The 15,084-nt window shown below is 47.5% G+C and overlaps 1 protein-coding gene and 1 pseudogene across 5 annotated transcripts in view; one reads left to right on the top strand and one right to left on the bottom strand.

The window, feature by feature from the left end:
• Window positions 1-15,084, bottom strand: part of LOC146180438 (putative peptidoglycan muropeptide transporter SLC46) — a 195,492-nt gene that overhangs the window by 57,089 nt on the left and 123,319 nt on the right. For 2 of the 5 annotated variants that reach the window (XM_084576036.1, XM_084576033.1), the window contains one exon: window positions 2,552-2,635. The exons of 1 other annotated variant lie outside the window; for it this stretch is intronic. In XM_084576036.1, coding sequence (XP_084432162.1) covers window positions 2,552-2,635 — 84 coding nt within the window. The remainder of the gene's footprint in view (window positions 1-2,551; window positions 2,636-15,084) is intronic. 2 more of the 5 variants (XM_084576035.1, XM_084576031.1) reach the window with 1 other exon arrangement.
• LOC146180441 (uncharacterized) lies at window positions 11,042-14,691 on the top strand (annotated as a pseudogene).

Raw genomic sequence — 15,084 nt, 5'->3', positions numbered from 1 at the left:
TGGGCGGTTGGTGAGACACGTCAAAGCAGGGCCACGGCCTAAGCCTCGGGAACGAGAACGACAAAGTGTTGCAGTTTTACCTTATATCTTCAGAGATTTTCACATAGGCTAAAGAGTGTAGCGGGGCGCTACCTCATTCTCGAGGTGTTTTCCGCTCGTCGAAAATTGGCAGCAATCTGTTCGCAGGTGCACAGCCGGAAGGAGGATGTCAGAAAAAGAAGAAACGAAATAATCAGTGCGGTATCAAGCACACATCCCCGTTTGTTCCTTGTACCAGGGGAGTGGTTTACAAGGTGCCATTTTTATCTGGTGCAATACACATTGGACAATATGGACTATGCGTAAACGACTCTGGATGGTGCGTCAAGGAAAGATTTGGTGGAGATTCCCTTGATAACCTTCCTAAGCATCGCCGCTCCTGAGGCACGAATGATAAGAAAAAGAAGTTCAAATGTAAACTGCTTTTCGATAAAACAACAATCATAATTAGGCACAGGGATAAACTTGTGCGCGAGATTATGGAAGCCTTCCACATGCGCATCAGTGGAGATAAGTGCGTACGTCAGTCTTCTGTCTGCTTTTCTGACATGGAATTTAGATTCTTGGCAAAACCACTAAGATATCCTGGGTAGCACGCATGTTTCTTCTTATCAGCATTGTGTGGGTCTTGTTTTTCCTTCCTATTTATTTAGGCTTACGTCTTGAATAAACTTCAGTTGTGAGTTAGCGCTCGTCTTTGTTTTTCCTCTCTTGTCTTTGTATCCGCGCGCAAACTTTCAGTACGGATGTAGACAAACTCGCCCAACTTTCTGCTCTTCTCCGTGACTGTGTTCATCTCCAATTGCTTATTTTCGCGCCTACTGGATCTTTGTTCGTGCTTCCTTTCCTGCAACGTCCTGGAATGCGAGGTTCAAATAAACAAATAAAATATCTGCAGGCGTTGGCCTGCGAATTTTTAGTGGGTAGCCTACGAGGAAAAGGGAAGGATGGGACGAACACTGGACTAGCAACTCCGCTTTAATAAAAAGCGCGACCTGTCAATGCATGTGCAGCACAATAAAAGACCTTTTTTGGCTCGTTGTCATCTTCGCTATGTAATACCTGGCAGTCATCTGCGAGGTAAGCCAGAATGGTTGGTGCCGGACTCATTCCAGCCACGGAAGTTTCTCGCATCATGTAGCCGACCTCCCACAAGCCTGGCGAGCAGTGCGAGGCTAAATGTGCATGCGAAAGGGCTCGAATTCAGAGTTGCGTGCTGTGCCTGCAGACAACCTGGCCTCAGAAAACAAGGGAAACTCCCGCGCCGCCAGGACTGCGACAGCGGTGGAAACAAAGGCGGCTGCAAAGGATGACGTAGTTGCCGCGTCGACTGTCACGCGTATCGTGGGAGACCACGCGTGAAGTCCTGTAGCTGTACTGGAGGATGTATTGCAGGCGGTGGGTGAGTAAGGCCAACACCAAATAGAGTTGGTCAGGCGCGTCTGCGTGTCGCTATCACGAAGCTCGTGTCTGTCTGGCGCGATTCATGCACGCACCGCAGATGCTCAGGCTCCATGCAGTCGGATCATATAGGCCCTTGCTGAGGTTAAATTGTTCTCTATTGCTAAAGCGGTACGCGGGCGGAGTGCGTGAAAACTGCTCTTACGCTCGACTGTGTCTGTGCATGTATGAGCAGAAAGCGTTGTATTTTTCTCTCTTTTAGTCATGCCGCCCTTTGGGGTGGGACCTATCCTCACCGCTGTCAATTGAATCTTTTCAAGACAAATAAAGAACGACAAATGACACTTTAACAACTATATTTTCGTGGGTGCACATGTCGTGACAAGCGAGTTTGCCCCGGGGATCTGGACTTTCGAGGACAGTGAACAGGCGAAGCATGTGGACACCCCATGTCTATGCTTCCTTTTCTCCATTTCACGATATAATCTTATAACGGTAGAGTGCATCGATCTAAGACGACGCTCCCCCACGCACGCTTTATTTAAGTGTCTCCCTGTCTCTTTGTGTTGCGCCCTGCTTATTCTTCCTTCTGGTTTCTTTTTTGTCCTATTACCTTCCTTGTGGTGTTTTTATGTAGGCTGCAGTTTCTTTTCTGACATGAACCAACTAGCTCAGATCCAGATCGTCCCTTGTCACATACACTGGAGAGACGACGACCTAGCCACAGCTCACAAATATGGAGTAAAAACACGCAGCAATAAATCTCAATGAAATGCATGCTGACACTAAAGAAGGGTTGTTGCAATGACCGACGCACATGATCGTGCTCTGCTCTTGCGGCGAGATCCTGTCTGGTTTATTTTCCCATACTTTACTGTTGCGCACCCCAAACGTTACGTACCCATCTTGTCACTCAAAATGAAATGCAACAGGCCAAACAAAACGCTGGCCTTCCCACAGTCCCCTTGAAACATATTACCTGAAGCCGGAAGAACCTTTCAGCGTCCAAGCACTGCCAGTCAGCACCATAAAATAAACCATTCATTCAGCGCAGGGCGAGTGGTCCACCTCAGATCAAGCCTTCAATCAAGCCTTATGTGCATATACGTACTTGCCTCGTCCTTGCTGATGAGCTTGGACACGTTGGACAGGATGGCCACGGGCGTCACACTAGTCAGCGATCCCAGGGCACAGCCTACGAGGAAAGAGAAATTGGTTAGGGTTGCTGTCCTAAAAAATATCTCGCTTTTCGCACGTTCAGTATAGGCTTCGTGGCCATCGCTACAGCCCCGGTGCGTGGCACTGATCCGCACTTACCCAGCAGTATATAATTATATATTAGTACACATTACTCATTCATAAAAGCACAATAAATAGCGATCCAGCATGCTAGATCAGCGAGCAGGAAACTGGACCGCTACATATTGCCATTTTATGAGTGAGAGCTAATGGATACTCTTAGTGCTGGGTCAGTGCGGATCAGTGGCGCGTGCATGGTAAGCTGCCATGGCTTCAGCGATGGCCATGAAGCCGACAGATACTGCGCGTTTCCCTTCATGTGGCCCAATTATTATCAGTGAACAGAAAAATGAGGCCACGGTTGTCACTATGCCGAATTCAGCATCAAACAAAAATACAGACGGTTTAACTGAGTTAATCACGGAATATCGTGCAGCAGCAGGGCGCTTTGATTATGTTTGTTGTCTCTCAGTTATTAAACGTGATTTTGCTATGTTAATCAGACGGCCATGTTTCCATACCACACATTGCATGTGCTTCGCAGAAACAATGTCCTTAAAATAATGCTTTTATCAACGATGTCGTTGTATTCTAGCCGAAAGCACTGCAAAATCTGCAGTGGAGAAATGCGAAAGCCTGAGCGTTGCTGCTGCGCATCGCGCGCCCCTTGTCGAACACAACCAGCGTTCTAAGCCCACTCCCCCACCCCTGCGTGAAAGATTGGGAGGCCGCCATGCAGGACCCCTGCCTGGAGCGCCAGCAATGGCTGGCTCACCGCGCTGTTATTGAAGCCACGGCCAACAGGACCCTGGACTGAGGGTCCCCACCCCACGCTGACTAAATAAATAAAAATGTTTTGTCCTGATATAAACTGGTTTCCAGAAAAGCAAAGGCGCAGTATCTGTCTCACTTGTTTCTGTGGACACCTGAAGTCCCTCGGAAAGGTCAAAGGTCAAATCGGCTTCAGGCATTGGGTTTTTGCGAGAAGGCGGGTAATAGCGCTGGAGCACTAGAAAAGGCAGTCTATATTTATAATAAAATTTATCACTGCCATGAGAAACACGCCTTGTGGGAACAGCCTATTTGCTGGGCCTCACTCGGTCACATTGAGAAACTTTTACCGTTGTTATGGTTGTCGCGTTCGTTAAATGAGACAACTTCCTAACAGAGCGCAAACGACATCCGTTTTTTTTTTTTTGGTTACAGCAGACGACTGACGCCCCAAGCGTCTCTCCGTGGTTTTGTCTTTGAAGCCTTCTCGTCTTGGCTTGTCTGTCGGCTCGGGGCTGTCTTGTTTCGGTTTCGGTTTCGCAACACATTCCCCCCCGAAAATGACTTGTCATTTTTCTTCGTTTACGTGATTTCCAGGGTGTACAAGAGTTGGATTGGTCGCTTGAGAGATGATCCTCCAGGTAGCTTCAGCAGACACGATCTCACCTTTCCGTCTCTTCCCGGAAACAGTTTCTCAATTCTTGCAATCTTCCATTGTTGCCGTGGCTGCAGGCCATCACGAAGGAGTATCAAATCCCCTTCCTTGAGTGTTTTTCCTTGGCGTTCATTCTTCTTTTGCACATTTCGCAGTTCCTCGAGGTACTCTCTTGTCCATCTGCGCCAGAAGGCTTCTGTAGTCTGCTGGCGTCGTACCCATAGTCTGTGAAGTGATACGTTGACCTCATCTGCTTCGATTTTCCCCACGCTAGGCAGCGATGTGAGGCGTCTTCCCGTCAAGAAGAATGAAGGGCAAAGGGGTTCCGGTTCTCCGGGTTCGTCGTAGACGTGAGTTAAAAGTCGAGAATTTAAGACTGCTTCAATTTCTGCCAGTACAGTGGTTAGCTCGTCGAAGGTCAGAAACTTGGATCCGATCACCTTCTTGAGCGCAAGTTTGGCTGATCCGACGAGGCGCTCATAAAAGCCACCCCACCATGGGGCGCGCTCCACTATGAACTTCCATTCGATTCGTGCTTTTGCGACGTAGTCAAGAACTTCTGGTTTTCGAATAGAGCTCCATAGATAAAGGAGATCTCTGTTGGCCTTCTTAAAGGAAAGCGCGTTGTCACTGTAAATGACCCGAGGTATACCTCGTCTTGAGATGGAACGTCTGAGGGTCATCAGAAAAGACTCTGCGGACATGTCCTTTGCGAGCTCTAGGTGCACCGCTCTTGTTACAGCGCAGGTGAACAGTGTGATATAGGACTTGTGCAGCGAGTTTTCTCCTTTAACAATAAGTGGTCCCGCGAAGTCAACTCCTGTTACCTCAAATGGTTGAGCCTCGTTCACTCGATCAGTTGGAAGCGGTGCTGTCACTTCAGTGGCTGGACGGGCATTGTAGCGCTGACAGGTTATGCACCCTTTGATAATTCTTTTCACTAGCTGACGGGCTCGCACAACATGATACCTCTCTCTCAATTGCACCAGAGTATCTCTTGCTCCACCGTGAAGCACTTGCTGATGTGCTTGACGCACGAGCAGTTCTGCCAGTCGATGTCGGCTTGACAGTACAACTGGATGACGTTCGTTGTACGGCTTGCCGCTTTGTTGAAGTCTGCCGCTTATGCGCATGATACCATCGTTGTCAATAAACACTGGAATGTCTCTGAGAGGCGAGTCTGCGGGAAAGCGTTCGCCTTTTTTCACGCACTCAATTTCTCTTTTCAGGTCATCTCGCTGAGTTTGCCGTATCCAATATTTTTCGGCTTCATTCAGTTCAACCGCCGTCAATGGACCCTTGTCACTGCTCAGACGTCGCAACTTCTTGATGCATCTAAATACCCATGCAGTCACTCGGAACAGTCGTGTGGCACTGCTGTATCGATCTGTGTCCAACAGCATGGGAACTTCTGTGGTATTCGTCGCTGGAAGGACCTCTATGCTTCGTCTTTCTTCCTCCATTGGCGGAATGTTCCTTGGAAGCGAAGACATCTGTGGCCAAGCGTTTTCCGTAACCTTCATCCAGTGCGTTCCTTCCCACCAGGTGGAGCTCTCAACAAGCTGATCAGTTGTAACTCCTCGAGTCATGATATCCGCCGGATTTTCTGACCCTGGGCAATGCCTCCACGCTGAGGTATCGGTAAGACGCTGGATTTTCATTACGCGATTCTTCACAAATTGCTTCCATTGCGACGGCTCTCCTTCAATCCAGTGCAGTGCTATCATCGAGTCAGTCCAGAAATACGTAGTTTGCGGTGGTTCTTTCAGACTGTTCAGAATGTATTGATTCAGTCTGGCAGCCAAGAGGCACGCCATCAGTTCCAGTCTTGGCAGAGTCAGTTGTTTAATCGGGGCGACCCTTGACTTGCTGATTAGGATGCTCGAAGTTGTAATCCCATCCGCATCTGTTACGCAAATGTAGGCCACTGCTCCGTATGCTACAGGACTGGCGTCAGCAAACACGTGTAGGACTGTTTTCGTGGTAGGCTCGACAGTGTCGGATTTGTAGCACCGCTGCACTTGAACTCTTTCCAATTCGTTTAGTTCCTCACACCACTGCACCCACTTCGTGTCCAGATCCGTTGGTAGGATATCATCCCATTCCACATTTCTCTGCCACAACTCCTGGAATAAAGCCTTTGCCCTGACGGTGAATGGAGCTAGCCATCCAAGTGTGTCATAGAGTCTCGCCGTAGTCTTGAGCACAGACCTTTTTGTGCTTGTACCTGGCTCGGATGGATCGCTTGCCAGTGGGGTGAATGTCAGGTTATCTGTGCTTGGGTTCCACGTCAATCCCAGCACTTTGAGAACTCCTGGGAGGTACCCGAGGTGCCTTGCTTCGCAGTCATCCGCCACAAATCGCTCGTTCAATGCCGGATTGTTGGATGCCCACTTGTGCAGTTTCATAGATGCCGCGCTGAATATTGTATTAGCTTCTTCATAGATCTTCAGCGCTTCGTCTTCGTTTTCTGCTCCCGTTAAAAGGTCATCCACATACAAGCACTGCGCCAGTAGCGAAGCAGTCTCCGGATAGTCTCGTTCCATTATCTTCAAATGATGCTGGAGAGTCGCTGTCAACAAGAAAGGACTTGCGGTGGTTCCGAAGGGAACTCGCTTCATTCGCCAAGTCTGTATCTCGCCTGTTGCTCCATTTGCATCCGGTTTTTCATGGTGCCACAGAAAGCGCAATGCATCTCTGTCGTTCTCTCTGATCTCGATTTGCAAAAATGCCTTTTCAATGTCGGCTACCAAAGCTATTTTGTGGCTTCTGAAATTTAGTAAGAGTGCTACAAGGTCGGCTGTCAAATTCGGACCACTTTCGAGGTTTTGATTCAGGGATTTTGCCTTCTGTCCATGCGATGAAGCGTCAAAAACTACTCGCAATCTCGTTGTATTACTCGTTTCCCGAAAAACCGGCTGATGGGGCATGTAGTAGATCAGCTTTTCCTCTTCCCCTTTTTCTACTATCGGTTCAGCTATGCCTTCCATGCAATACTGTCTGATGACAGCGTCGTACTCCTCCAAGAGATGAGTTTTTGGAAGTCGGTTTGTCAGTTGTGACAAGCGTTTTTCAGCAACTTCCTTGTTGTCACTTAAATCTATATTCTCCTTCCATGGAAGGGCTACCTCGTATCTAGAACCATTGCGCCTGATATTCTCTTCGAAAGAATCAAGCAGCTTGTGCTCCGCACAGCTGTCATCATCCGTGACTCCGATCGACTCGAGAGTCCAGAATCGTTCCAAGCAGTTTGCAGCTTCTCTCTCGGCAAGTGATACGCGAAGAGCAGTGATTTGCATGCATTGCGAGTCACAAGTCTTGTACCCTACTGGGCCTTGAATACACCACCCAAAGGGTGTCTCCACTGCTCGCAGTTTCCCGTTGAGCTTCTTGTTTCTTCCCGTTACAAGTTCCCAGTAGTGCTCTGAGCCGATAAGCAGGTCTACGTCACCTCTTTCGTTATCGCAGGTCATGTCAGCGGCAGTCAGGGATCCAAGTAATTCTTTAATCTTGAGGTCAGGGATCGGGATCCTTTGCTCACAGATTATGTTGGTCTCAAGAACTTCGATCTGATACATCTTCTTATTGTGCGCGGTTAGCGACACCAGCACTCTGTTGAAATCTCGTTTTGACTGGTGTCCGCCGAACACACCAACTTTCAGCGTTTCTTTTCCAACAATTTTACAACCGAGTTTTGCAGATGCTTTCTCCGTAATGAATGACCGTTGGCTTCCGCTGTCAAAGAGAGCACGTAAGTAGAGGGCTTTACGTTCGCCGACACACAATATCGTTGCCGTTTGTAGCATCACTTCTCGCTGTTTAGGTACTTCTGACGTAGACTGCAAGTTCACGGGGACAGTCGTCACATCGTTCACATTAGCCTTGACTTTCGGATGGGTGAATTCCGGATCACATATGGTTGTCGCGTGTCGTCCTGCACAAATTGTGCATCTAATCTTGCTTCTGCACTCGTTAGCACGGTGACTCGGTTTCACGCAACGAAAGCAACGTCTTCCCGATCGTAGCATTTTCTTCTTTTCTTCTAATGGAATGCTAGCACAGCAAGCGGCAGTTTCGTGGTCACTCTGTTTGCAAAAGAAACAACTTGGATTTGCGGTTTGGTGAAGTAGAGCTGCTGATGATTTAAATTTCGTTCCAGAGCTGTTCTTTTTACTCTCTGCTGGGCTGAACATCTTCGGCTTTGACGCCTGCTGCTTCTTACTCATACTTTGCTGCGCAACCAGGTTTTCGCGGCTTTGCACTTCGATCCTCAGAAAGTCAACAAGCTTGTTGAGTAATGACAGCGTACCTTTTGTAGCTGTTTCTCTTTCTGTTGACTCTCCCGGTGCGTCGTCGTCCCGCAGCGGAATTCCTCCTCCGGCCGGGCTCCGTGTTATGGCTTCCGACCCCTCCTCCCTCGCCACGGTCCGATGGAATTCGAGCAATAATTCTTTCGGCAGAGCGCGCTGTACGAGGGGGAAGAGCAGTGTTCCGTACGTTTCCTGCTCCTGGCCAAGCGCCTGCAGGCCGCGGATCCGAGAGACGAGGGTATCGTATAACCTCCGGAGGGAGCGTATGTCTTCGGCGCTCCGCACAGGCTCGAGGTCCAAGAGCGCACGCATGTGCGCTTGCACGATGGCGTCCGCTTTGCCGAAACGTCTGGTGAGCAGCAATATGGCGTCGTCATAGCACTGCGATGTGGGAGGGAGGCCCTGTATCGTTCTCGCTGCTTCGCCTGTCACCACCGATTTTAGGTATCCGAATTTATCCAAGGTCGTCAGACGGTCGTTTTTGTGAATCATTTGCTCGAACTGCTCCCAAAATTCTTGCCATGACACTTCTTTGCCGTCAAATTTTATGAGCTCTAACCTTGGAAGCTTCACCTGGCAGGCCCCGTTCGTCGTGGCTGCGTCGTTGGGGGGTGATGCTTCTTTCGGCTGCCTTTTTCCTTGAATTTCTTTAGTTTCCTCTTGGAGCTTCGCGATGTATGTAACGACCCGGTCGTCATACTCGATAGATTCCTCGTAGTCCTGCTCAGCTTCTTTCTTTGGCACTAGCGTCTCGACAGAGGCGTTAACTTCGTTCAGCTGGGTCTGCAGAGCGCTAAGTCTCGCCAACAAAACACTGAGTTCTTTTACATTGCCCATGCGGCTCTTCATGCAGGAGTCAATATCGGAAAAGAGGCGGGTCACCTGAGACCGAAGAGCCGTTCTCTTCGCTTTGTGTCGTTCCATGTCGCTGCACTCTGGTAGCACTGGGCGGCGGCTTCGGGGTAGAAATTGGCTTTTTCTTCGTTATTAGTCGCCTCCAGGACTGGCAGTTGTCTTCGTTAGGTCGCGGCGTACATCCCGGGTTTCGGCACCAACTTTATCTTTATGTCGCGTTCGTTAAATGAGACAACTTCGTAACAGAGCACAAACGACATCCGTTTATTTTTGGTTACAGCAGACGACTGACGCCCCAAGCGTCTCTCCGTGGTTTTGTCTTTGAAGCCTTCTCGTCTTGGCTTGTCTGTCGACTCGGGGCTGTCTTGTTTCGGTTTCGGTTTCGCAACAATGGTGAATTTTCTTGTTTGACATGATTGTGGCAGATCGTTATCCTGCAACACTGTCGTCATCTTGGGGCGTCCTTTGAGTTTACTTGATATTCAAGCGATTAAGGAATGCTTCAAGCCGCAACATATGATGCTTTCATTGAGCTCTTGGCGGCAAATATGGCATCTGTCCCTTTATTGTTCTACATATTGGTCACTGTCACAAAAAGACAAATATACTGAACAGTAAACATCATGGAAACCGGTCATGCGCCAGCACGCATTCATTAAAACGGATATCTGAGAGCAAGGCCATGGGTTCGGTTCTGACAAAGGCGCCAAACTGCATCGTCACCCTTGAGCGGAGATTTAGACGCGCATTCCACTGATGCAAAAATCACTCCAAAAACTTTCACGACAGGTCCTTTAGCCAACGTGCATCTTCTGCTGGCAACAATAACTTAGAGAGCCTGCTGGCTCTCTGCCTTGAACTCCCAGCTTACCGAATATTATTACCATCCTAATCGGCGGCGAGAGGTGCAGCAGCCTGACTGCTGTTGTGCCCGGGCAAGCCGCCCATGTTCCACTCAAGGAGCGACCTGAGCATGCGGCGCTGCGCCAGCGCCGGTGATTTGCCTTTGCTTGTGTGTGTGTGTGTGTGTGTGTGTGTGTGTGTGTGTGTGTGTGTGTGTGTGTGTGTGTGTGTGTGTGTGTGTGTGTGTGTGTGTGTGTGTGTGTGTGTGTGTGTGTGTGTGTGTGTGTGTGTGTGTGTGTGTGTGTGTGTGTGTGTGTGTGTGTGTGTGTGTGTGTGTGTGTGTGTGTGTGTGTGTGTGTGTGTGTGTGTGTGTGTGTGTGTGTGTGTGTGTGTGTGTGTGTGTGTGTGTGTGTGTGTGTGTGTGTGTGTGTGTGTGTGTGTGTGTGTGTGTGTGTGTGTGTGTGTGTGTGTGTGTGTGTGTGTGTGTGTGTGTGTGTGTGTGTGTGTGTGTGTGTGTGTGTGTGTGTGTGTGTGTGTGTGTGTGTGTGTGTGTGTGTGTGTGTGTGTGTGTGTGTGTGTGTGTGTGTGTGTGTGTGTGTGTGTGTGTGTGTGTGTGTGTGTGTGTGTGTGTGTGTGTGTGTGTGTGTGTGTGTGTGTGTGTGTGTGTGTGTGTGTGTGTGTGTGTGTGTGTGTGTGTGTTTTAGTTTTCCAAACCGCCACCGCGAACACTGGCGCTAGTGCTCACCCCCATCCTGTGGCCGACCGCACGTGTTTAAGCGAGAGTATGCGAAGACGAGAAAGCACGTGCGGCGATTAGCTGAGTGCTTGGCGATCGCTTGGTTTGACTAGATTTTGGTTACAAGATTTTATTTCAGCAATTCTCAGCCGCTTGGAGGCTGGCTTTCGCGTTTGCGGCGTTTCATGTACGATGGTCTACTTTTGCGTGGCGCTGTGCAAGTCAAGCGGCCGAGCATCGGGTGGAATTTCATTCCATGAGTTCCCCGTGACCAATATTCGGAACCAATGGCTGAAAAACATCTCCTGGCAAGGCGAAGGTAAGCCACTAAGCTGCACCTAGCTTTCAAACATGCTTTTAATGTGCATTTTAAGGGACGGCGCCTGCCGAGCGGCGATCGAGCTTCCGAGCGCTCATGCCACGACCTGCTGTAGGTCGTAGCTCATGCGCTCCAGTAGTCTAGTTTGCGTTGCATTGAGTAGTACTCAGAACATACCCGAATTAAGTAATGTATACCTATTTCCACGATGTCCCTCTTTTTTTTTCTCAGGGCCAGGTAAACAACCCTGGGTTCCAAGCGACTGAAGTAAGGTCTTCAGCCTTCACTTCAGGCCAGAAAATTATCGGAAAGCCTAAAGCTGTGGATTTTGAAGCCTGATGCCCTGCCAACAGTTTTTCCGGCATTCCCTGCGCACTTGCAGCCGTCACCAAAACAGACCCGATGCCCGCTCAAACGAAAATATCCTGCATCAGCTCCTTCTGTGAGCAAGTCTTCTGGGCTTGCGAAAAAAAGCAGGTATATGCAAATATTCTGCCACACGTTTTGTCTGTTTAGCTGTAAAAACAGTATATGCTGGTTGTAAACATCATGCTTAACTGTATAGCTGTCTGCCAGCTGTTGTAATAAACCTCGTTTGCGTACTGTATTTCAGGCAAAATGAGTGTATGCTTGACACAGCTGCAGCAGACGAACTAACCAGTGATGATGGGAACAGCGGTGCTGTAACTGCTCAGAAATCTGGGAGCTCTGAACCTGCAGAACGGCCTCGGCCAGGAGCTCTAATGGAGCCTTCAGGATTGTCTTTGCTAGACTAAATCCAAGAAGTCTCCTCTGGCTAGTTTTTGCTTCCAACATTTCAGTTAACTTCAGAAGAAGCACGGAAAAATGGCCTATTGTCATCAAAACGGCAGCTAAGGAAACACAAACGAGGCTCTCGGTTTCACGAGTTACAAAACTGTTCAGGAAGGTGGCAACAATCTCGAGAAAATGGAGACAGCTTGCGGAGAAAAAGTCCAAAGCTGCAAGAGGAGGTCTCATTGCTCAGACGTGAAAAGAGAAAAACTGAAGGAGTAATGAAGAAAACGAACTTCACGGTCCTTCGGGTATGGTATCTGTTATGGATTATCAATCAAAATTACTGTTCATTGAAATTTTGCCTTTCACAATCTTGGATTCTTTCAAGAAAACGTGAAGCAAAATGATGCAAGAGCCCTTTTCATTCAAGAGCAGCTGGCTTTTTTGGGCTTGTGAAAGCGCCGCTGGCAGAAACTATACACCAGAAACTATATACTCTGGCATGCCAAATCTCCATCCTGTTACCAGCTGCTGAGATAGTCTGGCGTGCTGAAATTACTTTGCAGGTCCACAATGAAAAGTTACATTGGTGCTTGCACTGGTCTCTACACTGATAAAGCAGCGGCTTCATGTAGGAGCAAAACTGCCCTCCGAATAGGTAAAATACTCTTTTGCACATCAAGAAATAATTTATGTATGTTTTTACATTGCTCTCTGCAGGCACGATGTGGTTCCCTTATCATAAACGAGATTTTATCGAACAGGCTACTATATACCACAAGCAATTAGATGTTGTCCATGGTCTGGTCAACTTGGGAGGTGTTGAACTTGATTGCAACCTAGAAGATGAATTGGCAACCCACATCTTATGTTTTGTTTTCGTTGATATATCCACTAATGCAGGTATGGTGAGCATTTAGCTGTGCTAAGAGATATAAAATTCATGACATCTGTCAAATTTGCAACTATTATATTCTTTTGCAGAATGCCAGTTGGGTATTATTTAACGAAGGCCCTAACTGGAAGACAACAAACTAGAGATGCTTGCCCTTAAAGTAGCATTTGTCGAAGAGGCAGGCTTTCAGGTGGTGAGGCTATAGTTGGAGACAATCATCAGGCAAACTGCAATTTTTTTTCTAGCTTGTCAAGTGGCGCTATCATGTCTCTCATAACGTGAGTAGTTATTCAGTGCTCCCTTATGTAGCGCATGTGTTGCTGTGAATATTTGTGCTATGTCTGCTGTCATGTTTGCATTCTGGTGGTTGTGTATGGAATTTATAATGGTGCTTTAGGGTGACCTAATGGTCATTACGGAACGTTTTTCTAGGCGCCCTCCAGATGAAAACCGGTAGCTCTACTTGTCGTTTTACTACTGTCATATCCTGAAAAAAAAAATATCCTGTCGCAGTTTCTTGATGAAAAGAGGATTTTCCGAAACAAAGGGAAGCTAATCCTGCCAGATTACTTAAGGTAACAAACAATGCTTTTTTTGCTTTGTAACTTTTGTAGTATTATTCTAACCCTTTCCTTTTTCGTAGGTTGCTCCACAAGGTGCAAGAACGGCAGGGCGCTTTTAAAATGGTGCGGGGCCTTACAAAGAAGCACCTCTGGCCAAGTAACTTCCAGAAAATGAATGTCAGTATAGTTATTCACATTTTCTCATCGCGGGTAAAATATGCATCGATTAATTTTGTTGTGTGAACTTTGTATATACGAGCGTAAATATAAAAGGCAGTCACAGTCTGTAGTACTGCTGAAAAGCTATAACTGTTTTCATCTCTGATATTTACGGTTTTAACTTATACAACCTGCGGCCGAAGTCAGCTTAGATGCTCTCTGCTGCTTCTGTTTTTTTTAAGGTCACTCCAGTTCTGAGATTTCTGCAGCAGCATGGACATCGCTTTAGCGCTCCTGGGTTGTAGGGTTGCTTGCCCACAGTAGAATTGGTGGAGATAGTATACAAATGTTTTTCAGTGCACAACATCAAGAGCAGCACACTGCCAGCAGGAATGCTTGGAGGATGCTCTTCTTCAGTGCGAGTGATGAAAAGTATATATGCACCACGGTTGAAAGATCTAAAAGCAATTATCTTTCAAAAGTCTTATTGCAAAAATAGTGGTATGCATGAAGAAAGCATCCACATAAAAAGTGCATGCGAAAACTGATACTCATGTTCTCCTTTTGGAATACTTTTCAATTTTTTTACTGCAAAAGGAACAGCTCGGTGCCATTTTCTTGTATAGCGATCATCTCTGTGACATGCCACAATAAAGCGCCCTTGGCATTTTTCAGGCTCAGACTTACGTCATCATTTGTTAAAGCGGCTTAAATAAATGCGCTAATAACAGCACATTTTTACGATTGGGGCATCCACTGGAATTAAAACTACTCATGTTCTACCAAGCTTTCAATGGCACTTCAGTTCAGCGAACGTGCCGAATGCAGCAAAGAAACGCGTGGGCACTGCAAAACGGTATGTACTGCGTTCATTGCGAAGGCAGCATTTGCCTTCAAAGTCGCTTCAAATTTCATTTCACTGCATAGCGAATATACAAAATATTTGGGATTTAATACATCTAGAGTGTATCGCCACGCATTTTTCTATCCGCGCCCTATATATAATGCGAAATGGCGAGCTAACTGCAGCTCCTGCGCGAATATTTGCCACCATTGCCGTACTACTGAAGGCAGGGCTGGATAGAGCAGGAGCCTTGCTGTGAGGGTGAGCAATGACGGCATCTCGGGATGCGCAGGTCGCCCATTTTAGAACAGGTCGAGCAGTCAACTGAACGTCAAGCTTCTCTACTAGTAAAAAAGCAGCAAAAAATAAAAAAAGACTCAGGACAAGAGAAAACACAAAGACACACACAGTCGCCACACCTACAACTGGTTTATTTTTACCAAGTACTTATAATCAACTTCCTGCGCAAGCGCACTTGCAAAAACAAAACCACCAGAAATACAAATTGATATAGCTCAAACACCCTATAAAAACCGGCACTCTCCCTCAGTGATAACTGCAGATGGATCACTAATGCAAGTCAGTTCATTCTTATTGAGTAGAAATGCATCAGGAATCTCACGTTCGTACTTAGTCTTTCCACTGCCATTTTTGCCATGCGGTGAAAGTTTTTGCGTTTTTACATGCTAGGCAAAAACT

This window comes from Amblyomma maculatum, chromosome 8, assembly GCF_055883805.1.
Source record: "Amblyomma maculatum isolate TAMU_Amacu chromosome 8, ASM5588380v1, whole genome shotgun sequence".
NCBI lineage: Eukaryota > Metazoa > Arthropoda > Arachnida > Ixodida > Ixodidae > Amblyomma > Amblyomma maculatum.
Note: the sequence above shows the minus strand (reverse complement) of the source record. Positions and strands in the feature narration are given on the sequence as shown.